The following is a 26,656-nucleotide window of genomic DNA, read 5'->3' on the forward strand; positions in this document are numbered from 1 at the left end:
CGGCCCCTGCGCGCCGCGGGTCCAGCGCCTCCGGCATCTCCTTCCCCCCGGGCACCGCTGCCGCCGCAGGAGAGTTCCGCCCGCCGCAGCCCCGCGCCGGTTAAACCCGATCCGCGGGCCCGGGCTCGGGCTGCCGCCGGGCCCGGCTGGGCCTCACGCGGACTCCGTCCCCGCCGCGGAGAGGCGGAGCGGGCACCGGGACCGGGTCGGGAGTCCGGGTCCCGCCGGGCCGCTTACCCCGCCGCACGCCGCCGCCGCCCCGGAAGCGCTCGCCGCGCGCCTCCATGCGCCGGCTCCTGGCACCCGGCTCGGCTCGGCTGGCGGGGCCCGACGCCCAGGCCCCAGGCTTGCCGCGGGCCGCCGGCCGCCGCCATGCTGCGGGGGGCGCGGGAGGGGCAGGCCACGGCCGTCGCCAGACCGCTGTCGGCCGGTGGGTACCGCCCGCCCCCGCGGGAGCGGCGCCGGGGTCGGGGCGGCCGGGGCCGGGGCCTCGCTGGGTCGGGGGAGCGGGGCCGGCCGGGCGAGGGGCTGCTGCCGAGGGGCTGCGCCGGGGGTCCGCAGGGGCCGGGGTGGGGTTTGGTTGCGGCGAGCGGACGGCGGAAGGTGAAGTTGCTTTTGTGTTTTTGCTCGTAGCGTCGGTGCTCTGTCAAGTGGAACCTGTGGGAAGATGGTTTGAGGCGTTTGTCAAGAGGAGAAACGTAAATGTTTCTGCCTCTTTCCAGGAGCTGGAAGATGAGAAGGAGCTTTCCGAAGAGTCGGGGGATGAAGAATTGCAGCTTGAAGAGTTTCCGATGCTAAAAACCCTCGATCCGAAGGACTGGAAGGTACTCGGCTGGTGTAGATCGGCGTCAGTTGCGTTTGCGGGAAATCTCCGGTCGAAGTTGCCCGCTGTGCCCGGCTGCTGCAGCTGCCCTGTGCCCCCCTCCCGGCCCGCTCCCAGCTGGCCTGTGCCCCTCAGCTGGCCTGTGCCCCTCAGCTGGCCTGTGCCCCTCAGCGCCGGGACCGGGCTTCTGCTTCCCCCGCGGAACCGGCTGACGGGGGCTCACCCCAGTGTGCGCCGGGATGGGGTCTTCGTCTTGAGCTGCTGGTTTTCGTTTGGCTGCCTGTAGGCAGTGGAAGTGTCTCGTCTCCCTGTCACCGTCTCCCTTGCTCTGGAATTGCGTTAGCACTCTTACCATTAAAGACAGCAGTTCAGTTGTCCACTGATAACTGAACTTTCTCAGATTCGGTGCTTTAATCCAGTTTAGATTAAGCTTCTCGAATGTCTGTAACAGTGGCTTGATTTATTGATATTTGTTTATTCAGTAATTATGGTCTTTACAACAATTGTTCTTTTTCTAATATTAATTGAGAGAGGGAATAAGTCTCTTTCTTTTAAAAGACGGGCAGGAGAACCGTTTTTCTGCATATGTCGGGTTGTGGCTTTTTAGGTCACATCAGTGTTTATTAGTTGTTTTGGTTTTTTTCCCCTCAGAATCAAGACCATTATGCCGTTCTTGGGCTAGGCCATATACGATACAGGGCTACTCAGAAACAAATCAAAGCGGCTCGTGAGTACCTTTCCTTCATAAGCATCCTTTCTTCCAGATACACACAACTGTTTTCCACCTGAAAATACACACATGTCATGAACAAGCTTTTCACTGTTTCACAGACCTAAAAACGCCCGCTCTTTGGTTTGTGTTGCTCACCAGCCTGCTCGGGTCACGTCACAGCTCCAGAATCCACAGGCCTAAAGCTGGGGAATTCAGAACTTTCACCAAGTTCACATCTTGGCTTTCTTGCCTGTGTTTTTTGTCAACAACCTTGAGATTGTAACTGTACATTTCTGCATTAATGCTAGCGACCGTTTAAGCAGTGCGCTGCCATTATCATTCTGGTTAGGTGGAGCATTGCGTGGGAATGGAGCAGCAGCTCCTGAATTTTCAGGTGTTCAGCTAACTAAAAGTTACTTCGGCCACTGAGAAGCTTGGGTTTGCTCCTCTTTGGTCATTTTGCCACGTGAGAACTGCAGAGTTCCTGTGACTGGATCTCTGGGGTGTTACCAAGCTGTTAAAAACGTAGTCTTGTGAGGTCCCCTTTTCCCTTGTAAACAATGGAACTTGGAAGTGCCACTGTGCTGCTTAATGGGCGTGTGTCTTAAATCGTGACGCAATTCGGAAGTGCTTGCAGGTGATTGAGGGGTATTTTGTGGGACTGGCATATGAAGGAACAACATGTTGGGCTTCAGAACTTTTATGCCTAGAAAGCAATGTGACCAAGAGTTGGCTTTGCAGTAAGAATGCAGGTATTTAGTGGAGGAAGATTTAAAACTCCGGTGAAGATTGTTCAATAGCCTTTACGAAATAAGTCAATGGTTTTGTGAATTGATCATGCAAGCCGTTGCCTGTGTAACTGTACTGATGGGAGCAGAATCGCTGTCCCCAGTGAAGCCACAGATGACAATGATTAAGTTACTCCCAAATGAAAATGGGTAGAAATTAGCAAATTACCAACTCGCGCAGGAAATTGTGTTGCCTCAGGTACGCATTGCGTAGCAGTGCCACCATGGAGCATGTGCTAGTACAGCATAGAGCAACACCTCTTCTGGTGATGGTGAGTGGTCTCACAAGTCTTGTTGAGCCAGAACTGGGGCATCTCTCTCTTTAGGATCCCAGCAGCACTCGATTATTACGTGGTGGTACAGAGATGTGAGTCTTTCTCAACAGCATGTACTGTGCTTTTCCTATTTTTAACAAGGATTCTATGCTGATTTGTTTCTCAAAAGGCAGGTTGCTTTAACTACTTGCATGATATCTTCTCTCTGATACTTTATAGTGAGCCAAGAAGGTACATTTTATGTTGTACAACAATGTGGCTACACCTTTTGGCAAAGAAGTCAGTTTAAAATCTGATTTTACTGTTCAAACACTGAGATAACCCTGGCAGTCACTTTAGTAGATACTCTGTACGTGCTAGTTGTATCTTGGGACTGAAGGCATAAGCAGAGAGAGAACTTGGCCACAAAGTCTTGTGTGTGCGCTTCATGTTGTCCGTGGGTAGGTGCAGCAGTCTTCGCCGGGCTCAGGGCCGTAGTTTCCTTCATAAACTTCATCCTGGGTTGCATTCAGAACTTAAGTAAACATATAGAATACAATTTTTGTTTTAGCTGAAGTACTTTGCTCTTCATTAAAAATAACTACTAAAATTACGTTAATGATTTTCCTTTATTTTTTCAGTATGGTTGCACAGGGAAATGTACAGTCTTGCACAATTAGGGTCCTAATTAGGGTCCCAGAAAATGAGTACTTCTTCAGCTGAGGAGGGTGGAATGGAGTTCCTGAGTTGTGGTTATTTTGTGTCCCAGCAAAGACGAAATAATTTTAATTCTGACAATAGTGTTAAATCAAAGAAAGTTCATTAACTCACATCTGTTTACTTCACAATGTTTTTTGGGGTTTGTTTTTTCTTATTTTACTTTTTTCAAAGCATCTGTTCAGAGAAGTATCAAATGGAATTATTGTATTACTTTGTGAGAAACAAATTGTTGATAATGAAGCTTTTCTAAACCTAATGCATCTATTTGCTAGATAAATCCATGGTTTTGAAACATCATCCAGACAAGCGAAAAGCTGCAGGGGAACAGATAGGAGAAGGTGATAATGATTATTTTACATGCATAACTAAAGGTAAGCAATTGATCTCTTTTATTAGATATTCTCTCGATCTACTTGGCTATCTGAAACGTATTTGTAGTGCTTTATTAGGCTTTTAAAAAATTGACAATTACTAGAAAGCCAGGGAAGTTCTTTTTCCATTTTAGAAAACTGCCTCAATGAATCGAGATCACATTACTGTAGCTTCCTTCTGGGTGGAAGCCGTGTGGGAATGCCAGTGCTAGGGGTTTGCCGTGCCACAGTGGGGACGCTTGTCGCAGCGTATGCAGAGACGAGCCACTAGAGGAAGCCACGTGCCTGGGATGAACGGGTTTATACAGTTATAAAGTGATTCCCCTGAGACACCAACAGCAACTGGAAAATCCGAATCTGCCAGCGGAGCATCTGTTGCTTTGATACAGGATATCAGGTGCTTCAGCTGCTCTTTTTCACCCACAGATGACAGAGTGAACTCAGCTGAATAATGTTTCCCTTCTTGCCTGTGGTGACCTAGAACACCACTGCTGGCCAATTCCACAACCACAGCGAGTGTTCTAGGTGCAGCACTTATGTCTCTAGAAGTGCTTTGGAGTTTGGCTTGCTTTGTTTATTTTAAAACAGTAAGGTCGAGGTGGGAGGAAGTGTCGGAATTTGTGTGTTCTAAACGTTCTTCTTCTGAGTGTCTTCTTACAATACTAGTTAAAATGTTAGATGGTACGTTAGGCAAGCTTATGATGTTTTCAGTCGCTGTTAGAGTTGTCAAAAGGAAAAAAGTTGTCAAAGGAAATTTTTTTTCCATAGTTGCTGTCCTGTCAGAAACTGGCAGGTATTTATAGCAAGAACAACCTGCACCTGAATACAGGAATGTGCTCTGTGTTCTACATGCAAGGAGCAAAATATGTGTCCCCTTAACTGCTTACCGACTGAGTTTAAGGATAAACAGAAAGGAAAGCACAAAGTGGTGTGGAAGAGGAGTAACGCTTCCAGGCAGCACCTTGGAGGAAGGAAATGCAGTGACAGGGAAGAGGGATCTGGAGTAGGAGCAAGCGGTAATGGAACAGAGAGAAGGAGCTTGGAAAGGCAGGAGTACGTAGGTGGGACTCGGAGCTGGGTCTGACAGAGGAACGAGTGGGAGACGCAGTGCCAGGGGAACTGAGTCCGTGGGAGCAGAACTGGGGATCTGTATGGAGGGGACATCTCTAAGGGCCTAATATATACTTACAAATATCTGAAGGGTGGGTGTCAGGAGGATGGGGCCAAGCTCTTTTCAGTAGTGCCCAGCGACAGGACAAGGGGCAGTGGGCACAAACTGAGGCACAGGAAGTTCCGTCTGAACATGAGGAAGAATTTCTTCCCTCTGAGGGTGACGGAGCCCTGGAACAGGCTGCCCAGGGAGGTTGTGGAGTCTCCTTCTCTGGAGATATTCAAGACCTGCCTGCACAAGGTCCTGTGCAGCCTGCTGTAGGTGACCCTGCTTCGGCGGGAGGGTTGGACTAGATGACGCATAGAGGTCCCTTCCAACCCCTACCATTCTGTGATTCTGTAAAGCAGGAGAGGAACTAATGGATGCGCACAGAATTTCTTGCGTCAGAAGAATGGTGTGAGGGTTACTGCCAGCTGGGAGCTTCAATGCAGAGGATGACTGGGTTACTGAGAGTATTGGCAGAGGGAAGTCCCTTCGCGGAGGGAAGGGGAAGGCTGGCAGGCGGCAGCTCGTTGGTGGTCCCTTGCATTCCGTCCTTTCTCTGTGTACATGTGCAGCGAGATGAGCTTACAGAACCACAGAGCACCGAGGTCTCCTCCAGCTTGTCACCTTCTAGATCTGAGCTCCTCAGTGCAGTGTTCTCTGACCAGGCATGCAGTCGGAGAAGCCCAGGAATGATTGCAACGTGAATTTGATTCCTTTGATGACTTTTCACTCGTACTGAAAAACAGTGGGAATTGTAGAACTGACAAAGTAATTCCATGCTTCCTTGAGAGAAAACCAGTTTACCAACGCTATGGCGTGTGTGATTTTCAGGCTATAAGATTCAGTAGCGTGATGCTCCCCAGCTGCAGGACTGTAAGAACAGGAAAACTGGGAGCGCGTGCATGTTTGGGCTAGTAGCTATGTGGTGTTTTACACTCTTTCCAAGACTCAGGAGAACTTCATCACGAACTGCAAAAATTGTAATGAACAGCTCCTGTTCTTGCCAGTTCTGACTTCATACTAACTCAGGGGCTGCTTTGACTCCGTGCCTGTCTTAGCAGACTGTTTTTTGTCAGTTATTAAAAACTGACTGTCCCAGACGAAACCAGGACACTGCTGTAAGATAAAAAGCCTGAAGATGTCATGCCCAAACTCCCAGTGCCTGAACAAAATTTACTGCTATATAATTATTTTAAATATAATCTGGTTTGTTACGTCTTAATGGTTAAATGTGTTGGTTTTCAGGAACATTTTCTTCTTACTTAGTTACAGCCATGCTATTGGGTGTCACTAAAATAATTAAATATCAAGCTGTACAGAATGACAGATCAAACACAGATCTGAAAGCATCTTTTTAAACATTCAGAACCTTTTCTGTAACCTTCCCACCTTGTGGGGAAGGCTCACTTTAGTCTCATGTTTTACGTCTGGTAACTATTTTTCAGCTTATGAAATATTATCCGATCCTGTGAAACGGCGAGCATTTAACAGCATAGATCCTACTTTTGATAACTCCGTACCTTCCAAAAGTGAAGCAAAAGAAAACTTCTTTGAAGTTTTTTCCCCGGTTTTTGAAAGAAATGCCAGGTAAGCCATGTCAGACTGCCTTTGCTGTTGCTGGAGAATCAGCATTTGTAAACTCTTCTGGCGTTGTGTTTGTAAGAGGTGTGATTTTAAGGGACGCTGGGAGAGGCATTAATTTGCTAGAAATGTAATACAAGTAAAATATTGCATTCTCTATTATTTCATTTTAAAATAATCTGAACTGTCACACTGGTGGCATTGAGTTTGACCTATGAGATTTTTTTTAAAAAAAAGTTTGTTCTCAACTCCATACTACTTACTGTCCTTTTTGTAGAACACATTGTTTCATCTCAAAATTATGTACTATACCAAGTGTGTGTATGCTACTGACCAAAAATTCCTTTTTTTATGATTTTCTTATGAGGGTGAGACATTAACAGAAGACAATAGTTATGTTCACAGTTTAGCTGGTTAAAAGAGAAGATAAATGTAACTATCAATATTTGGGGGTTCTCTCTTTAAGGTGTGTGACTTTTTCTGCATTTGATTCATGCTTGCCATTTGACTTTGTATTAAGGCTGTCACAATAGAAGTCTGTTTCACCTTTTACCTGTATGAAGTGTTTTAATTGTGTGAGGCACTTCTGACATTCTGAGCAATCCGTTGATTATTTAAAGTAGATTCAATAAAGCTTTTATCAAGTATTCCAGAGATTCTGACCTGGATCTGTGGTTGTCAGATGGGTTGCTCCCTTCTTTGCTTGGAAATGGATGCTGTGTCATGGAATAATAAATTCTAGAGCTTCTTCTATGGAAGATTTCCCTCTTTGTAGGGAAAAAAATGGAATGGAGGCAGAGCATGCATTATTCCCTCGTACTCCATTAGAATATGTGAGGAACTCCCTGTAGCCGACCCCAGAGCCGAGTTATTCACAGAGCATCTTTTGTCCACTTTCTGTAAGCTTCTCTACCAGGAGAAAGTGTGTGGAGCATTGAGTATCTACAAAGATAGCTTGTGCTCCATCAGGTCTCCTTGTAGGCACACCAAACTCGGGCAGAAGTTTGCTTTTCTGGGGGAGCTCCCCAGAAGAGGCTCACTGTGGAGGATGTTTAGAAGGAACCCTCCTGTTCTCTTCCTCTTTCCTGGTGCCCCTCTGCGTTGGTGGGAGGGAGCCTCTGATCTGATGTTTTGATTCTGTCCTTAACCCATGCCATGTTATGAAGCAAGTTTACATATATTATTTCTTTAATATATCCATTTATTTTCAGGTGGTCAAATAAGAAAAATGTTCCTAAGCTTGGGGACACAAACTCATCGTTTGAAGAGGTAGATGCATTCTACTCATTTTGGTAAGTTAGCCAGTGCCTCAGTTTCCATTCCCAGGACTCAAAACGTGCGATATAAAGAGCCTGCAGGCCCTTTTGTATGGAGGTTGTTGGCTGTGGTCTGTTCTGACCTAGTCATGTCACAAAATTACCCCACAGCTGTTTGGTGCCTCCCACAAGCTGAGCTGGCTTTCTCCTGGCTGATGCATCTGCGCTGTAAATTCACGGTTACAGCGGGAGCTTCTGACAGTTCTCTGACCACAACAGCTGTGAACTGAGCTGACCCACAGCCTAGAAGTAGGGTTCTTCTCGCTTATCTTGTGTGTTCAGCGGAGATGCCTACTAGGTATTTAAGGTCCCCTAGTTAAGGGAGGTCTGTCTAGTCCAGTAAAGTCAGTAGAATTTGTGGCTTGATTCATCTGCTAAATACAGATGCCTTCATAAAGATGAAATTAATTTGTCTCTGAACTCTACAGACCGCGCTACATCTCCACTGCCTATAACGGGAGCTTTAGACAACTGCACTGTAGGCATTCTGAGTTGGTGAGACTGATACTGTCCTAAAATACACTCTGTCCTGCAGTACAGATGTGAATCATGACTTCCAATAGCATCTTGCGTTTTGACTTAGCACAGTGGAATCATTGTAGGTGCAGTGTAATTGTAAATTATGTGTTATAAATAATACATATAAATAAATAACAGTATAATTGCCTATACAAAACTAATAATAATAAAAGAAGATTATTTAATAGTTTTGCTGGGTTTTTTTTAATTCATTCTTTTATTTTTTCTTATAAATTTACGCTAGGTATAATTTTGATTCCTGGAGAGAGTTTTCCTATTTAGATGAAGAGGAAAAAGAAAAAGCAGAATGGTATGTAAGTAAAAAGAAATTTGACAGGAGACTGAGAGATTGACACAGCAAAATTTTCTGACTGTCTATTAGGCTGCAAGTCACAGGAAGAAAGGCAGCCGAACTAAGACTGAATTCCACTCTCCCATCTTAGTAGTCAGTCATGACCTTGAACTGGACTGATTGTGGGCTTCTCTTTGGCTTATTTGTGTAACTGAAATTGTTCTTGCTTGCATCACAGAGGTGTTTCTGAGGCGCTTTGAGATGTGCGTTCATTTAAGTTCAGACTTGCAGTTCCAGCAAGCCCCAAACACAGGTTGAGCCTGGAGCGAGAAAAGAGTGGATGAGTAAGCAGTTAGCACATCTCTCTCCAACTCTTCATTAAGTGTGCTGAGACAAGTGAGGCTTTCTAGAATTTAGAGAGATCAGTTCCGATGGCTTGACGTTAATAAAAATTGTGTATTTGTTGATGTAGCAATAGTTGCTGAATTACTCAGACCATGTTGCCATTGGAAAACACATTCTATTTTTATCCTTCCTACAGTTATAAACACAGAATGTTCAAGTTAGAACACCAAGTCATTTAGTCTAACATCTATTTCACAGGACACAACCTTTCACTTAGTCATCCGTGTATAATCATAACTTGCACTGTATGAACCTCTTCCAAGTTTGAATAGAAATCAGTTTTGCAGTTAAGACTCGGTGGTTAGCTCGCTTTGCGGCTAAAAACTGTGCCATACTGAGCCTGTAGCTAGGCATTCGTTCCTCTTATGCCTTTTCCTGCTGTTAAGTTTTTTGAGCCTCTCTGGACCCAGTGTTCTCTCTCCTGTGAAGGTTCTTGAGGGCACTGTAATCAGTTCCATACCATTTGTTCTGATAAATTATACAGATTAATCTCTAGGCTTCTCACTGGAGGAAGGCTCTTGAATTACTTGTGTAGCTCTTTTTGTGCTTATTCCTGTCGTTGGTGTCCTTTTTTAAAAATGTTTAGACAAATAGTACATAGTATGCTGTACTGAAGAGCGAGAACTACATTCCAGCTTTTGTTGCAATGCTCGTGATTCTTGTTCCTTCTTGCCAAAGGTGATGTTGCTCGCGTTTTAAACCTTCAGTCTACTTGTAGTAGTCTCCTACTCTGTTACGGGGATTGTTTTCTTTGTTCTGTATTTGGTTGTGTGGATGAGGATACAGACCCCCACTAACAATCTGACTCTTTCTTCACAGCACTGACAATTATTTCCAGATTACTTAGTCAATTTTTAATCTAATTCACCTGAGCTGTATTTTACTGGAATGAATCTGGAGTGTCACAGTACTTCAGAGACAGTGTTCTTTCTGTGCAGATGGGTTTGCTTGACATGACCTGTAGTCTGTGAAATGGAGATAATTGACATTGGTTCTATTGCTGCCCTTTAATTGAACTGTATACCAGCATTATGGTTGTTTTGCTTAGGTTTAGTGTTAGGTCAAGTGGATTGCATTTTGAAAACAAAGTCCCTGATCTCATTCCCTGCACTGACAGATAAGCAGCTTGTTTAGCCAGGTGTTTTGAAGGTTTAGGTTATTGTATAAATGCTTAGCATTTTTCACATGAGCTTGAGGCCTGGAACTTCATTTTTTGAAGTAGTCAAGGAAGAGCATCTGTGTGGGGAAACTCTTTTAAAGTTTGTTGTGGAATTTCTGACAGACCGACACTAAAGGGTATTAGCACTGAACTAATTACACTGTCCCTTTTTAGTCGAGATGAAAGGAGGTGGATTGAAAAGCAGAACAGAGCTGCCAGAGCATTGAGAAAAAAAGAAGAAATGAACAGAATTAGGACACTTGTTGGTGAGCATACAAACTGCTGGTTTTCTAAAGAGAGATTTGTTAACTGACAGTGCAAATCTCCTGTTTTCATTTTGTACATGATGCATCCTTTCTTCTGCCAGACAATGCATACAGCTGCGATCCTAGGATAAAGAAATTTAAGGAGGAAGAAAAGGCAAAGAAAGAAGCAGAGAAGAAAGCAAAGGTAGAAGCAAAACGGAAAGAACAGGAGGCAAAAGAAAAAGTAAGTTAACTACTGTATTTGGGTTGAAAAACCCTGGTTCATTCACACCTGATCCACTGCTTCAGCTTCTATATGTGTCAGAAAGCTGCTATCAGAATTATTTTGGCATTTAAAGATGTGTTGTCTTCGATCCCTGTGCAACAGGGAGTGCAAGACTGACAGCCTTTAGGGAATGAGATGAAAACAAGGAGCACAGATATGAAACAAAAAAACTTCTAGAACTGAGTTGTGTTGTTGCGTTCAATTCTTCTGGTTTAGAGGCAGTCATTAAGCTCCGTGGCCTACTTTCCTTTTTCATAAAATGGATACAGCTGTTTGCCTTGTGCTTATGGTCTGCGAGGGCTTGGTGGGTACGAAACATGTTGAGGTAACATAACATATTTCATTAATGTGAACAGTTTGGAAAAGATGGCTATGGAAACAGCACCAGGAATGGAAGGGACCTGTAAGGTGCTAAAAAGTGACTTAAGAGGCAATACTGGAGCACTGCGAGATACTATGTTAATAATGATGCAGGAGAAAGTTGGACGGCTGCATTTTTCCGAGTTGATACTCTTGGGGCAGGCATAGGAAATTTCATACAGTTTTATATCTTCATTATAAAAGAAGTCAGGATTTATAAACTATGAATGCTCATAGTGAGTATTTGAATTAATGCCAACTGGTATATGTTTCATTTCCTCCCTCAAAATTCTTGGAAAACCAGACATTAAAGCATTTATGTACTAAAAAAATAAAACCCCACAACCAAAAAATGCCCCAAAAAACCCACCAAAACCAGAAATAGCACATTTTAATACTGCATGACTGAATGACCCTGTAACAGTGTGACTTAATGTTGAGGTTTTTTGTTTTGTTTTTTTGCTTTTGATTGCAGCAAAGACAAGCAGAATTAGAAGCAGCACGGTTAGCAAAAGAAAAGGAGGAAGAAGAAGTTAGGCAACAAGCATTAGTAGCAAAAAAGGAAAAAGAGATACAGAAAAAAGCGATCAAGAAAGAAAGGCAAAAACTGAGAACAACATGCAAGGTATTTAAATATTATTATAGTGAAATACAGGTTACATCAGTGAAGTTACTGCGTTTGCTTAGATCAGACGCTGTCACATGCTTGCTTGTTCTTATGGCTGGAGAGGGGTACGGAAAGTGGGTCTACTAAAGAGCAAAATACTAAACCACTTATCATATGGTTTTGAGTTATGAGTAAAGACCAAATAGGTCCAAACACAGTGGTGGCTGAAGAGTGCTGCGTGTTAAGCCTTTGTCTGAAGGAACAGGACAGTAAAGTTCAAGAACTTTGCAGAACATGTATTTCTGCTTCCAGAACTGGAATTACTTTTCTGATAATGAGGCAGATTGTGTTAAAATGATGGAGGAGGTGGAAAAGCTTTGTGATCGTCTTGAGCTAGCAAGGTAAGTCTTCCTGCTGCTGCTTTCTGCTCGTTTTGATGCCCATCCTTCTACTAGCTATCCGTTGTAACTTAACAATTTATTTTTAGTCTGCAATGCTTGAATGAAGCACTTACATCCACAACAAGGGAAGGAGGAAAGGCGGCTGTAGTAAAACAGGTAATTATGCTGAGTGTCAAATCAAAATAACGGAATAATTTGATTTGTGAAATCTACATGACTGAATCGCAGTAAGATACAAGGTAGCTGCTGTGGAATCCCGCCTGTTAAAGAGCTGAGTTTGAGTCCCCAGGCGGGCTTCATCTCTGCTCTGTTTCACATGGTGCAGTTCATGGCTGGTGAAGTAACCAGTGCTAGCTGAGGGAAAAAAAAAAGCATTTTCAATTAGTAAAGGGGACAAAACCTACTGTTTGTACAGCATATAGAAACAGTAGAGGAATTTAATTTTGCACAACGATGGGTCACAATTACCTAGAGGGGAAGGAGGGCAGTCTTAACCTGTTCTGTTACGCAAGAAAAACCCTAGTGTAGTATCTGTGACCTGGGGCTAGATCCACAAAAGGACTGAAGTGCTGCAGGCTGTAGGCACTGGGAGGGCCAGCGGGTTGGACACTGAAGCATGGGAAAAGCAAGACACTTGCGATCAAGATTTACAAAACTCAGCAAGGACCTGCCTCGATTTGCCAGCAGGGAAAGACATTTGGACTAGGAAGGCTGAACCCGCGTCCTGCAGAAAGAACAAAGTGCTTTCTCTCATCCGCTTTGGATTCACAGCGGTGAACTTTCTTTCATGGTGGGGAAGATGATCTGTCCCCATCCCAGGGTCAGGTTTGCTCATCAGACAAGACTCAAATCCCTCTTGTTCTGCGGGGGACTGAATCCAGTCTCCTGGTCTCCAGCATAGTGTTCCAAACACGGGACAGTCACCTTTCTGTCTCTCTGTTAAAACTGTTCCGCTTTTGTATTAATAAAAATTATCTATCAGATAACTTTCCTTTTGCCAGGAAGACTTTGTTATGAGCTAGACAGAAACCTATTTTGAGCATCCTGCCAACAGGCGTAAGCGTGTAGCTTTTGTCGTATTGCCAAGACTGGACTGGGCGTACTCGGAAGCAGATATGTTGCACCACAGTCTCGAGGTGGGATTACAGTTCACAAAGATGTGCGATGGGTAACTGAAGTTCTGCTGAGTTGCCTGCTAACAAACTACACACGGCCATCTAATCCTGAGTAAGCACTTAGTAACTAAAGTCTGGGTTGTTGCAGTTAATGCTAACTTAGTGCAGCCGTAGTAACTGAGAATTCCTGGCATAACCAGGCTTAGGTAACGGTTCGGTTGGAAGATCTGGGCATGAGTGTATTCAGCGTGGCTGTTTAACTACCCTCTGAGTCACTTCAGGTTCTTAATACTTTTGTGGATCTGTCCCTGTAAATCAGGTGCTAGCCTGGACATATTCCAAAGTTTTACTTCATCCTGGGAGTGTTCCTTTAATGCCCTAGGGAACTTGTGATGGATTCCTGCTGTAGCTCCTAATCTGCGATGGCCAAATTTACGTACGGGATGGAGGGAAGTAATAGTGGAGTGATACGCTCCTCCATTTCCTTATGTGTAATGTACAGAACAGAAACTAAGCAAAATTCAAGGCTCAAAGCAATTCCCAAGTGAGGGATTTGTGTCACTGTAGGATGTAAAAATAAATGATGCTTGTTTATAATCCTTCAGATAGAAGAAGTAAATGAACAAATAAGACAAGAGAAAGAAGAGGCAGAAGCTCGAATGCGCCAAGCAACAAAGAGTTCAGAAAAGTCAACCACTGGTGGCGGAGGGGGAAGCAAAAATTGGCCAGAGGATGATTTACAGTTGTTAATTAAAGCTGTGAACCTCTTCCCAGCAGGGACTAACTCAAGGTACTTCCCGGGTTTGGTGTTAAAAGCCCTACTAACAATTCTTAATTAAATAACAAGCATAATACAACCTATTTTCAGACCATCCTAAGTATGATGTCAGTGTAAGGACTCCCTAAACTTCCTCCTTTTCCTTGACTGTTGAGCAGCCCACGGTTTGTTTTCTCTTAGTACCACGCTCTACGTGTCACTGGAGTTTGCTCTGGCCCTGTGTCTTGTTTCCCCCCCAAACTCTGGCCTCAGTCCATCAGCCAGATTGTGCCGAGGTGCGTGTTTGCACAGGGCTTACGACACAATAGGCTCCAGTCATTAAAGCAGAGAACAGAACCAGAGCAGTGACCGCGATGCAGCTGGGTAGGAATACAAGTGTGTAAGCTACGTCCAGTAGCTCCAGAAGGAATGTGAGGCTGATTTTTCCTCTATGTGGGAAGAGGAGAACATCCAGAGATACGAGTTGGTGTACAGCTCTTTCACGGAGACAGGGGAAAGGTACAGGCTGGGATTCACAGAAAGTGGTGCTGGCAGTCAGCTTACTAATAAGCATCAAGAACAGGAGCATGCCTTAAATCCTGTTCTTTCCCAGGAGTGAAATGCCTTCTTCACTTAGGATTCACAGATTTTAATCCTCCATTACAAGATTTGGATGCTTACTTTTGAAAAAAACTCATAAGCTGTCATACTCTGTATGGAGATGATACCAGTGCCTGTTTCTGCACCACATCTCAGCAGTCGAGTACTCATTGAGAACACAGGCCTAGATTCGATCCTCCTGTCTGATCAGGTGCAACTATTCCCTTCCATTTTCTGAGAATATACTAGGAATAATTTTGGGGCTAGGGCTGTTCCAGCTCTCTCCTGTTGAAGCCCCTTTCCCTGATGTTTCGATATTTTTCTGGAGGGCAGTGGAAACAGAGTTAGGAACTTCTCGGCCATTTCAGTGCAGCCTGCAGTATTTAATGTCAGAGGTGCTCAGGGAATTCGGGAAAGCAACAGCTGAGCAGAGTTTTGAGGATCAGAGGTTTGCATTTACACACTATACCCCGTCCTTTTTCTGTATTGGAAGCCAGAAAGGTCACCCAAGCTGACCAATTATGAAGGGACACATCTGCATTTAGTGACTGAAAGCTTTCCAGAATAGTTACCATGAGAGTTTATACGTATTTAACTATGATTACTTAGGAGTGGATATAAATGTGTACAGGAGCTTGTATGAAGACAAGCTGTAATGTAACATGCTGGTTTACCCTTTCTATTCTTGCCTTAGGTGGGAAGTTATTGCCAATTACATGAACTTGCACTCTACTACTGGAATAAAACGAACAGCAAAAGATGTCATCAATAAAGCAAAGAGCCTCCAAAAGCTTGGTATCTGCATTACCTTATTTTTGTAATAAGATGGTCCGCATGCTGCTATACAGCTTGATTTTTCTGTGAATGGCATTGTGTTTCTGTTATGGGGAAATCCTCTGTGTATCCTCAGAAGAAATGTAGTTCAGGTGGAAGACATCAAGGAGTATTTATGTGATTCAGTATTTTCAGCCTAACGTCTGTTGCGTAACTCACCACCTCATTCGTGACTCTCAGGAATTCTCTTCATCTAGCTTGGCGCAGAGATGCCTAGGCCACGTGTGCTCCTGGGCTCCTCCCCACTCGGAGACGAACGGCCTCCGAGAAAGCTCTCCACAAAGCAGGGCCTCCAGACTAAATGGAATTGATGAAGCTGTAGAGATACTTTACAAAGATGAATGGGAGTCAGCACCACAGTAAGACATCTAAATTAATGTGGCTTATCTCCTCGTGTGGTAAATGGAGCCTGGAGAGCTCTGGAGTAAATTCTCAAGGAAAATCAAAATATTCCACTATAGAAGGAAAAACCCCAAGTTTTAAAGAAGTTTCTCCATTACAAACCACCCACCTGCACAAGGAAGACCCAGACTTTCCCCATGTTCCTACCCCTCTGACACGCTCGTGCTCCGGGTAATACGTGAGCTTTGTGCCACAGCCCTTACTCAAGAGAATAATGCCTCTTGCTTTCACTGAAGTTGCAGACTGAGGCTTAACCTTATACAGAGAAAGTATTCATCGGAGCAGTATACAGCAGAAGAGGGGCTGGAGAGCCAGACACTTCGAGCAAAGTTTATTGGACCCTGAAAGATTTATTTTTTTTAATTTACCAACCTCTTTACCATCATTTTAAAGGAAGTAGGAATTAAGGATTTTTTTATGTGATTATTAATTTACAATAATCTGCTACACAATGTTTTTATTATTATATCTGCTTTAATTCTGTTATAATAATTATTCTATTTGATGTCCATTGCTCGTAGACCCTCATCAAAAAGACGATATAAACAAGAAAGCATTTGACAAATTTAAAAAAGAACACGGTGTGGTGCCTCAGATGGACAGTGCTGCCCCCTCGGAACGATTTGAAGGTAAAGGTGAAAAGGGAGCCCTTCTTGCAGAGTCATCTCCCCTGTGCATCTTCGTAAGAAAGTAATCCAGAACTTAAGACTTGCTTACAAACTTCTGAGCAAGCAAGAGATCCAGGCTCTGTTACTGGATTTGAGGGTTTCTGGTACACGCAGTATAAGCCACAGTTAACTTAAATAGTGACAGTTTGAAATGCTTCCTGGTGAGGCAGTAGGTTAAGTCTGATGCTGAGATCACCTGTTCCTCAGAGGATGCAACATTTTGAGGTAAGAGTGGGCCCGAGGGGACAGCATCACCCTGCAGCTAAGCTTTGGTCTCCTGTTAAACCTCAGACCCCTCCCCTCAGATGGCACAGATGCAGGCAGAAGGCTGCGTTTCCTCACTGAAACACAAAAGGAAGAGCTATGTTGCTGCCCTACCACTGCGGCTTCCCAGGACAGCGACAGTGATCTCACACCCAGCTGGCAGCGAAAGATGGCACCTTCTAACTTCTCTGTGCTTTATGTACAGAGCCCAAGGGCCACTAGTCCAGTCAGTTTTGGGTTTGGGTTGGTCCTTTTTTCTTCCAGGTTTTTAGTACAGGGTAGCCCTTAGGTCAGACTAGTTCTATCACAAAACTGCAAGGATTTTACAACTGTAATAGATTTTACAATATTTTCTTAGGCTTACCTCATAGCCTCCTTATTAATCCATTTTTGCATTTAAAAACAGGATCACCTTTAGATTCATGCCCCTGGACTACAGAAGAACAAAAGCTTTTAGAACAAGCATTGAAGACTTATCCAGTAAATACTCCTGAAAGATGGGAAAAAATAGCAGCAGCTGTTCCAGGCCGGTCAAAAAAAGACTGCATGAAGCGATACAAGGTAAGGTACCGCACCTCCTTCTAGGACTGTAATTAGCCCAGGCCGTGTTGGAATCCTTTCCCTACCACAGACAGCATCCGACAACAGCCAGTGAGCACAAGATGGAGCCTTCTGCAGAAACTTTTTTGTGTTGTTTTTTTGTAACTCAACGCCCCAAAAGCGGTAAAGACTAAGTTTACCTCAGTGAAAGTAGTGGCTGTGGATGCTGGCAAGGGAAGTCTGTCTCGTGAAATCCGTCTTACAATTTAACAGCAAGCTCTTGTAGATGGTGAAGTCCTATCCCTAGCCTATTGTAGGTAACGCTCCTGCTACAGGCGAGGTAGATGAGCACTGACCTTCCAATAATTTATTTGATTCTAAGAGAAATTGTTTTAAGGTATTAAACTGCCTAGATTCCTCACTATGTTGAGAGCTGGAGTGTTTCAGGCTGAGTATATTGCACAGCATTGTTACCAAGTTCCACACTTAGGTAAGTATTTTTTTTTTTTCTCCCCGAACTCTCCAGGAACTCGTTGAAATGGTCAAGGCGAAGAAAGCTGCTCAAGAACAAGTGATGAATGCTACTAAAGTCAAGAAATGACTCACTGACAATCTTTGTTTTATAATAAAAATGCAAATACTGTACATGTTTTCATTCCTTTCTTAATTATACAGATACACAGGACTGGCCCGTTCTTGAGTTTTAATCTTCTCAGATGCATTTCTCCAACTCAAAGCTTTAAACAGTTTAAACAGGGGTAGAGTTGTTTTTCTTTTTTTTTTTTCCTTTTCCAAAGCTGAAACATACTGCAAGTTCTTGTTACTCACTACTCACGCAGCCAATACATGCCACTGCAGATTTTGTTATACTCTGGAAGTTGTTCAACTGGACCTGGAAGTTAAAGAAAGTTGGCCGTGACACACGCTAAACTGATACCCAGTGGTATGGAGGGATACTGGCAGGGTGGGGAAACTTAGACAACATACCCACGGCGGCAACTGCGGGATGCTTGTCATAGATGTACTTGGTGCAAACTTCTCTAATAGTCTGAGCATCAATAGCCTAAGAGGGGTAAAGAGACATCTTTGTTACCGATCCCATATAAAAAAGTATTAAGAGGCAGTGATCTTCCAGGGGAAGAGGCAACGAAACAGTTGAAAACAGTCTAACTTCTGTATTGTTACTTCCTGTAGCAATTAAGTTTCTTAAGGGACTAATTTAAGAGTTGGAACATGATTGCTGCTTACTTCAATTCTTGCCTCAAGCTCTGGAATGGGGATTCGGCGCTTATAACACAGCATTTGCCTTCCAATGTCTTCACAGATTGGTGTGGACCCTAAAATAGGGGGAAACAGGCTTCAGTTACCAGTGTGCGACTCCACTAAGAATAACAAGTGTTCATAAGTCTCACCATCAAGTTGTAGCAGCATATTTGTCTTCAGAAGATTTTTCGCTCGAGCTACTTCATTTTCTGTAACGCTTGTGCAAAGCCTTATCCTGAAAAACAGTTTAAATTCAAAGGCATTAAGTAATGCTAACCTGCAGCACACAAGATGGCCTGTGGCAGAGGCGCACACCTCCCAGGCACGTCTTCTCCACAGACAGAGCTGGAAAGAGAATTTGGTGTGGAAGCAGGCCACGGGATGCAAAGCAGCAGTGTAAGAGTAGGGTTTTTTGAAAGCACACCAATATACCCGAGAGCAAGTTTTCCCCTTAGAAGAGCTGTATTTCACTTTATTAAATTTATATTTTGAGCCTGTCCTGGTTTTGGCAGACAAAGCAAGTGTAGTCCATACTTGCTGTCTTGAGAATAGCTGTTGCTAAGATAGCAGGAGCCAAACAATTAGAGGTAATTAGCCCAGAAGGCAATCAATTACATCCTGGCTCTGGGTGAGAGAATGATTCACCACACTGCGGCAAGGAACATTTCACCAGGACAGGGGGCTGCGTTGTTGTCACAGGAATGGTTCGTATCTCCCCAGGTGCTAAGCGGCAGCAAACAGAGAGCTAAAACGATGCCATTTTTCTCCACAAGTTGCTTACACAGATCTGGCAGGGCAATGGTATTTGAGAAGTGAGCTACGTGATTAAAGAAACTCCTCATTTTGAAGTTTTCTTTCAACTTTTGTTTCAACTTCACCCACTTTAAATCAGTGCTCTTAAATAACATGTCTGTTTCTAACCACTTCTGCAGTTGAAGCATCACGGTTCCACCTGTGGACATCTTTTAAATTTATACTTGAGCCTTACATGAATGACTATTATCTAGAATCCTAGGTTTCATAATTGCCTATGTAAGAGCTCACTTACCTTACGTCACTTCATTTCCCCATGTACTCACTAGAGCTCCGTGTGACACCACCACCTGGTACAGCCCATGGGAGCGCAGCCGCAGAGCGGGTAACTGCCGGTGGTGTTTGTCGGTAATCGCACATTCCTCCTTCTCATTCCTGAGTATTTACTCCTTCAGCTGTCACACATGCAGTTCGTGGGCACTGCATACTGACTTTGTATTCTAAAAGGCTGGATATATTGTCATAACTCCTGTCATTTGCAAGTCAAAAAAAATCTCTGCCACGTTTTCTTGGATAAGGAATGCTACTATATTAACTATAGTTGCTGTTTATTCTCCCAGGGTAGAAAAAGAAAACCAAACCTAAACCTTGAGCTATTCACTCCAAGTGAGGGTGCCAGGAACTGGCTGTTGGGACTCTGCATTGAGTGGCAAAGTTTAGAACCTGACACACTGGTTTTTCCAAGCAAGCCTAAGCAGAGCAAGAAAAATACTCTCTTTAAATGATTGCTATTTTGCTATTTGTTAACTGTATTCCTCCACTGAAAACAATCTTTTTAGAGAAAGAGTTGTTAGCTTACCATTCTCTCTGAACAAAGTGCACCATCTCCTGTATGGTGGATGGCTCACAGACCATATAGAGTCCCCACAGCCCTGTGTCAGTGTAGCAGGTGTTGAAGGACTGGAAACTGTGACACAGGTTACCATGGCAGGCAATCTGAGCAAGCTTACTGGACAAATTCTGCTGAGGCAAAAGAAAAATCTATTATTTTACGAAGTTTTTTGAAAGCCTACTAGTCACCTCCATGGTGTGCTGCTTTCATTTCAGCAATGACAGAACATGCAGTAATATCACAGGCGCCGGCAGAAGCTACGAGGTTAAGCCTCAGCTCTTCATCTCAACAGTTTCTTTCCTTCCATGTAATTTCGTATTTCCAAGTAACCGCCTAGATTTAAGCCAAAATCATAAAGCTACTTAGGTTCAAGAAAGGGGCAGTCACCGATACCCGCGGGTTCTGATGACACAGAGGTACGAACCACCACACGTTCCCCGAGGGCTGGCAGACCTCAAGTCACCTTTGTCTTGGTGGTTTAGAACCACTTCCTGAGATTTTGCTAGATCTTGGGCAACAAATTCTCTCACGACTCACGACTGGCTCCCCTCCTCCCACCCCAGAAAAGGACCTTCGCCAACAGCCCTCAAGCGGCAGCAAGGCCATCCCAGGGGTTTGAGTGGGTCTGTATGGGCAGCGCCCAGGTCACAGACACCTCCCCAGCCCCCCAGCCGCATGGAGAGCGGGACGGTGCTCAGCAATTCACTCACCACGCCACCTCCGAAGGAGCGGTCCCAGTTACCTATCAGCGTGTTTGCTACCATCAGTGGGATCGTATCTGGGTCCGACCAGCCAGCTGCTTCAACAGCTATCGCGATGTGTGCCAGGGGCATCTTGTCATCTCTTATACGGATCTGTGGGAACACAGTAGCTGTAGTACAGCCTGTACACAGTACGTACACAGGAAGTTAAATACCAGGAGACAGGCATTTCCACCACATCTGGATTAGAAAGCATGCACGCAGAGAACCAAAAATTAAAGCATATGAAGCTTTGTTTAACACCGGCCTTCCCGGCGGCAATTTTCGAGCACTTCGCCAACGGCAAGTGCAGTGCCATGCACCCAGAGAGGGCACTGCAGCTCGCCTGAGGACAAACAGCAGCAAGGAAAGCCAACGGCCTTTCAAAATCCGAATAGAGCTGGGAATACAACATGGGTGCCTTGGTTCTCCGCCATACCCTTTACATTAGCGACTCCCAACAAGCAGAAATGCTCCGTCACCAATGGGATAAAAGGAAAGGGGATGCAAGGGGATGAAAGGAAAGCAGCAGCAGGGTAAGGGAGGTATTCCTCCAGGAACTGATGAAGCCGATAAAGTGGCTGCGGCGAGGCTTGTCCAAGAAAGGTTGGAAAGTTCTGCTTTGGAAAGCAGCTGCTCCATTGCCCTCACTGGGGGCAAGAAACCTTTTAATCCGCTGAGTCTGTGGCTGAGCAGCACAGTCTCCTCAGCAGAGAGCATGGTCAGCTGTGCTGCCAGGGGACACAGGGGCCAGCCCAAAACGCCGTCCAACAGCTTACCTCGCTACCTGTGAAGCTACAAGGTGGCAGGGGGGGCAGTCCTCCCTCCGGAGCAGATGGCAAGCTACCGAAGTGGCACTTTGCTAGGTCAAGCAGCTCATCATGGGAGACCCCTGAACAAAGGTATTGCACATACTTTGCAATGTTACTCTGTAAATAGCTCATTTAAATTGCCGTGCAGTTTAAAGACTCAGCCAAGCAGTAACTTACTGTTCCCCGCCTTTAATGCCACGCTTTCAGATTCCTCACACCTCCCCATTATACAGAGTAGGATCACCATTATCACCCTCCTTAATTCTCTTCAATAGTCTTCTACTCCTATTACATTAAATCAAGCTGTTCGCTCTCAATTTCAAGCCTCAATGTTATTTCTCTTCCCCTGCTTTCCTCGCTACTGCTCTTTTCACACTGAATCCTTCTAGGCCCCTCTTTTCCTGCCCACATGGAAGAATTACCTTGGCCTCCAATTCACTTCTAGTCCCTGGTTTAAGAATGTTTCTGTAATACTACTGAGGGGAAAGGGAACAGAAGTTCAAAGGGTATGAAGGCACCAAACATGCAGGGCTAACAATGAACTTCCAGGACCTACTGAACAATGGGTAATTCATCACGTTCCCAGGTTTAACCATAGTTTCACATGATCCAGGGTGAATATCTCGTACTAACCTCCAGCAGCAGCCAGGACCATTCTGGGTCCTTTGTAATGCGTTGTTATGTACTCAACCAAGTCATTACGGTTTATGGATCTAGAAACAGTCAAGGAAACATCACTACTGCATCAGTAAAGTTTCTTAGAGTAAGAAGAGCTAAACACATAGAACAATGCAATTTCAAAATAGCTGTAAGTTCTGCCAACGCACAGAGCTGTGCATAAAGGCAGACAGCTAAAACAAGAGTGACTTTCTAAAATGCAAGTAGGAACTTGATACATCATTTTGCCTTTCAAAGCTCTTCTAGCTTCCCGAGAAGGAATGAGAATTACAGCTCAGCCAGGTGGAGACAGGGCCTACCAACGACCTCATGCCAATCTGAAAACAGCACATTAAGCAGTCTCCTGCTCTGCGCTGGTGTAAGCAAATGCTGAAAGAGCAGTGCAAACACAGTTGTATTTACAATAACAGCTAACACCTGACCAATGGGAAAAAGGAGCTTTTTCCAGTTTTGTATCAAATGCGTTTTTAACAAGAAAAAAACAGGGCAAATAAAGAAGGCAAGCAGCAGACATGTAAAGTTCACATATCCTTTGATGCCTGCACAAAGGGCAATTACGGTAAGGGGGGAATTCTTCTCACAGTTACATCCAGTGCAATTTCAGCTGCCTTCCAGGGTAAAAATGAAAACTGAAGCTGTTCCCTACATTTCCAGATGAGTCTTTTAAATATAAAAAAAGTCACCATACAATTAGAGACAGCCACAAATTTGGACATACTTGATGTTTTCAGTGGGTCCTAAAATTGTCCGTCCTAGGGCTGTCTTCTGATAGGCTGTAGCATGAAGGTAATCAAAGACAACTTCTTGTAAATTGGTTTCAACCTCTTGCATCTCTCGAAGTATAACTCCTCGCTCACGCTCAATCTCTGCTTCTCCCAGGGTACTGTTCTGAATTATGTCAGCAAGAATTTCCACAGCTTGGAATTGAAAATAGAGATGGGAATGGAAAGTATATGTTCAGACTAACAGAAAAATCTGGTTCCAAAAGTAAAACCCACCCCGAAGACCAAGTGGCCCAAGATTTGCTAATAAGATTTGCAAGGGGACAAAAGACTTGCTCTGCAAGAAGGGAGAAGTCTAAAAGGTATTTTCTTTTGTGAATCTAAAGACAAAAAACGTTTCAAATATCAACTTCCCAGCTGGCACTCTCCTTTCCAAACCTGCATTCTCACGTTCCTGTGAAGCTCAAGAAAGGTCTTTTCCCCCAGGGAGAAAGGGACTGTTATGCTGCAAAAGGATCATTCTGTGCTGTCTCATCAGGAGCTGGAAAAGCATTTCATTCTTTGCTGCTTTTCTGATGAATGAAAGCAGTTACCTCTTGGTAAGTCTTTTGAAAAAGCCTTCGCATAATAGACAGTTTGTTCCCTGGATGTATATGCATTCAGATGAGCTCCCATGTTCTCAACCTCTAGTTCCAGGTCTAACTGAGATCTCTTTTTTGTTCCCTGAAATAAAACAACAAGAAAATCAGACTAGACCCTTTAATTCACCTACTCCTCATTACTACTCTTGTCTGGAAAAGTCAAGGTCAAGAGAAAGAAAAGGTCTGCTGGAAAGAAAACTGGCACATTAAACTCTCCAAGCTTGAAAGTCAGATACAAATCCTACTATGCTCCCAAACGAAAATAAAAAGCTGGCAAAAGGTGGGCTACATGTCTTCTACGACTATTACAAGAAGTTGAAAGTAAGTTAAAATTAGACCTGCGTCACCAGTCCATAGTTGTGTATCAGCTACACAGCACTGGGACTTCAGCTCAATCTCCTAACGGAAACCAAAGTCTGTGTTGTCCACTTCCCCCCCCCACCCCCTCCTCGATTTGGAAAATTCATTTATATAATTCTGACAAAGTTCTTACCATTGATCCGTACAGATAAATAACTTAGAAATCCATTGTAAACTACTACATCAATACTCACACTCACCTTGAAAGCCATATGCTCAAGGAAGTGAGCAGTTCCATTATTCTTCTCATTTTCATACCTGCTTCCAGCATCAATCCAAAGTCCAACCTCATTGGGGGAAAAAAGAAGGTCAATTTACCAGCTAATAATGCAGCTTTGCTGGTTTTGTGCATGAAGTACACTTAGATTTTCAAGACCTATTTTTAAATGGCTTTGTCCTTAAACGAAGCAGGTTTTCAAGAAAAAGAAAATGTTGATCTTCACAAAAAATAATTTACAAAAGCCTTAAGACTTCTGTTTCCTAGCTTAAGTTTTAAGAATAATTGTTAATAAACATTGAAAGAATGCAATTTAGTTCCACAAGGAAATGAACACATCTAAATAGTTAGGAAAAAACCTTCCCTTTACAAGCTACCTACTGTGCATGTTGAGAGTCCAGAGTCTTCAGAAGCTACTTGCAAGCCGTTTTCCAGAGGACTCACCCTAGTCTCAGGAACATTTAAGATTACTTCTGTTGCAGCTCTGGAAGCTCTGAGCCTGCCTGTTCCAACATGCACACACTGTAAGGAAAAAGCATCAGTCGCACTCAGATTGTTAAATTATCTAAAGTCACATAATGCTTTGGGTTCGAAGGGACCTTCGAAGGCCATCCAGCCCAACCCCCCTGCAGTGAGCAGGGACATCTCCAACTTGACCAGGTTGCTCAGAGCCCCGTCCAACCTGACCTGGAATGTTTCCAATATCCTAGGGTGCTCTTCTGAAAAATGTATTCCTGAACTTAAACATTAAGTTTGTGGATCTTTTTTAAAGCATAGATTTAAAAAGAAAATAATCAGCCCCGATTTATTCGCCACTACTTCCCGTCAGGGATGCATTAACCTGGCTCAGAAGAAAAACATGAAGATAACTAAAACAGAATAAACTGCATCATCTTCCCTCCAACCAAATGATCTGACAGAAAAGCATGTTCTTGTCATCAGCCAGCCACCCTGAGAGCCACACTTGTTTCCCAGTTCTGCCAGTGAGAGCCTGCAAGACCTTGAACATATCCTTTAACATCTGGCATTCTTCTGGGCACCTGCTTTCTAAAGCGAAGCGAGGTATAGTCTGAGGGCCTATGTCCAGGACCCCAAATCAGAGTCACTCGTTGTCCAGAACGCGGACACATACTGATATTGCCACCTTTCGTAGAGCCATCTGGCAGTCAAAGCACACTAAATCAGAACGGGATAGAAAATAAAGGAAGATGGAGGTTAAAAAAGTTTATTGCACTTTTTCAACATGAAGAAATTTAAATCACAGAATGTTCGGGGTTGGAAGGGACCTCTGTGGGTCATCTGGTCCAACCCTCCTGCTCAAGCAGGGTCACCTACAGCAGGCTGCACAGGACCTTGTCCAGGCGGGTCTTGAATATCTCCAGAGAAGGAGATTCCACAACCTCCCTGGGCAGCCTGTTCCAGTGCTCCGTCACCCTCAGAGGGAAGAAGTTCTTCCTCATGTTCAGATGGAACTTCCTGTGCTTCAGTTTGTGCCCGTTGCCCCTTGTCCTGTCACTGGGCACCACTGAAAAGAGCTTGGCCCCATCCTCCTGACACCCACCCTTCAGATATTTATAAGCATTTATAAGGTCCCCTCGCAGCCTTCTCTTCTTCAGGCTGAACAAGCCCAGCTCCCTCAACCTCTCCTCGTAGGGGAGATGCTCCAGTCCCCTCACCATCCTTGCAGCCCTCTGCTGGACTCTCTCCAGTAGCTCCTCATCTTTCTTGAACTGGGGAGTCCAGAACTGGACACAGTGCTCCAGATGGGGCCTCACCAGGGCAGAGCAGAGGGGGAAGCGAACCTCTCTTGACCTGCTGTACATATCCCAAATGCACACTTCAAGCAACAAGCTATTCCAAAAATTATTATTTTAAATACATCAAATAAACAAAGATTTCCGTCACTGTGTGGCTGCCCGAAACATAGAAGTACAAAATCCAGCTCTCGCCCGCTCTCCCCCGGGAACACCCACAGGCCAGGCCTCTCGAAACTCTCGTATTTTAGTGTCACAGCCCAGAAGCCCCGGGTTCGCCCCGCACCACCGGGTTCCGCCGAGCGGCGGCCTCCGCGCCCCCCTCAGCCGGGCGGGGAATACAAATCCCGCCATGCACGCGGCAGAACGCCACACGGCGCCGCCGTCGGGACTACAACTCCCAGCGTGCACCGCGCCCCCGGCGACCAGCCCCCCCCGCCCCCGTTGCGGCAGCCCGAGCGCCCCGGTGTCTCCGTGCGCTGGCGCTCGGGCTGCCCGCCGCTCCCTCCCCCTCCCCGCCGCGCCCCGCTGCCTACCCGGTGCCCCGAGCCGGACGCTCGCACAAGGCGAGCAGACCAAGGCAGGAAAAGCTGCCGAGCCGCTAAGCGAGCTGTAGACGCAGCCATCTTGTCGCGCGGGTGGGCGGGGC

General features: G+C 44.7%; 2 protein-coding genes across 6 annotated transcripts; one reads left to right on the forward strand and one right to left on the reverse strand.

Moving 5' to 3' along the window:
* Positions 1-309: 309 nt before the first annotated feature.
* Positions 310-17,966, forward strand: DNAJC2 (DnaJ heat shock protein family (Hsp40) member C2). Of its 2 annotated transcripts, none has more exons than XM_075429446.1 (17): positions 310-430; positions 634-824; positions 1,475-1,550; positions 3,570-3,668; positions 6,270-6,411; positions 7,617-7,697; positions 8,485-8,550; positions 10,271-10,362; positions 10,464-10,585; positions 11,463-11,612; positions 11,907-11,995; positions 12,082-12,151; positions 13,716-13,900; positions 15,162-15,262; positions 16,225-16,332; positions 17,042-17,196; positions 17,702-17,966. In XM_075429446.1, the coding sequence occupies exons 1-17, from the start codon at positions 373-375 to the stop codon at positions 17,774-17,776; spliced, it is 1,860 nt and encodes a 619-aa protein (XP_075285561.1). In that variant the 5' UTR covers positions 310-372; the 3' UTR covers positions 17,777-17,966. The 2 variants fall into 2 exon arrangements, with proteins under 2 accessions (XP_075285561.1, XP_075285563.1); XM_075429448.1 differs by having other exon boundaries at positions 349-430; positions 723-824.
* Positions 8,834-26,656, reverse strand: PMPCB (peptidase, mitochondrial processing subunit beta). Of its 4 annotated transcripts, none has more exons than XM_075429450.1 (15): positions 26,544-26,656; positions 24,635-24,775; positions 24,237-24,323; positions 23,629-23,758; positions 23,032-23,230; positions 22,269-22,348; positions 21,603-21,715; positions 20,794-20,937; positions 20,051-20,211; positions 18,588-18,673; positions 18,424-18,512; positions 18,163-18,238; positions 18,004-18,067; positions 15,461-15,628; positions 10,463-12,349 (listed from the first exon to the last, which is right to left on the reverse strand). In XM_075429450.1, the coding sequence occupies exons 1-14, from the start codon at positions 26,631-26,633 to the stop codon at positions 15,478-15,480; spliced, it is 1,611 nt and encodes a 536-aa protein (XP_075285565.1). In that variant the 5' UTR covers positions 26,634-26,656; the 3' UTR covers positions 10,463-12,349; positions 15,461-15,477. The 4 variants fall into 4 exon arrangements, with proteins under 4 accessions (XP_075285567.1, XP_075285565.1, XP_075285564.1 ...); XM_075429449.1 differs by having other exon boundaries at positions 20,051-20,214; XM_075429452.1 differs by lacking the exons at positions 10,463-12,349; positions 15,461-15,628 and adding an exon at positions 8,834-8,852 and having other exon boundaries at positions 20,051-20,214.

Source organism: Opisthocomus hoazin, chromosome 8, assembly GCF_030867145.1.
Source record: "Opisthocomus hoazin isolate bOpiHoa1 chromosome 8, bOpiHoa1.hap1, whole genome shotgun sequence".
Taxonomy (NCBI): Eukaryota; Metazoa; Chordata; class Aves; order Opisthocomiformes; family Opisthocomidae; genus Opisthocomus; species Opisthocomus hoazin.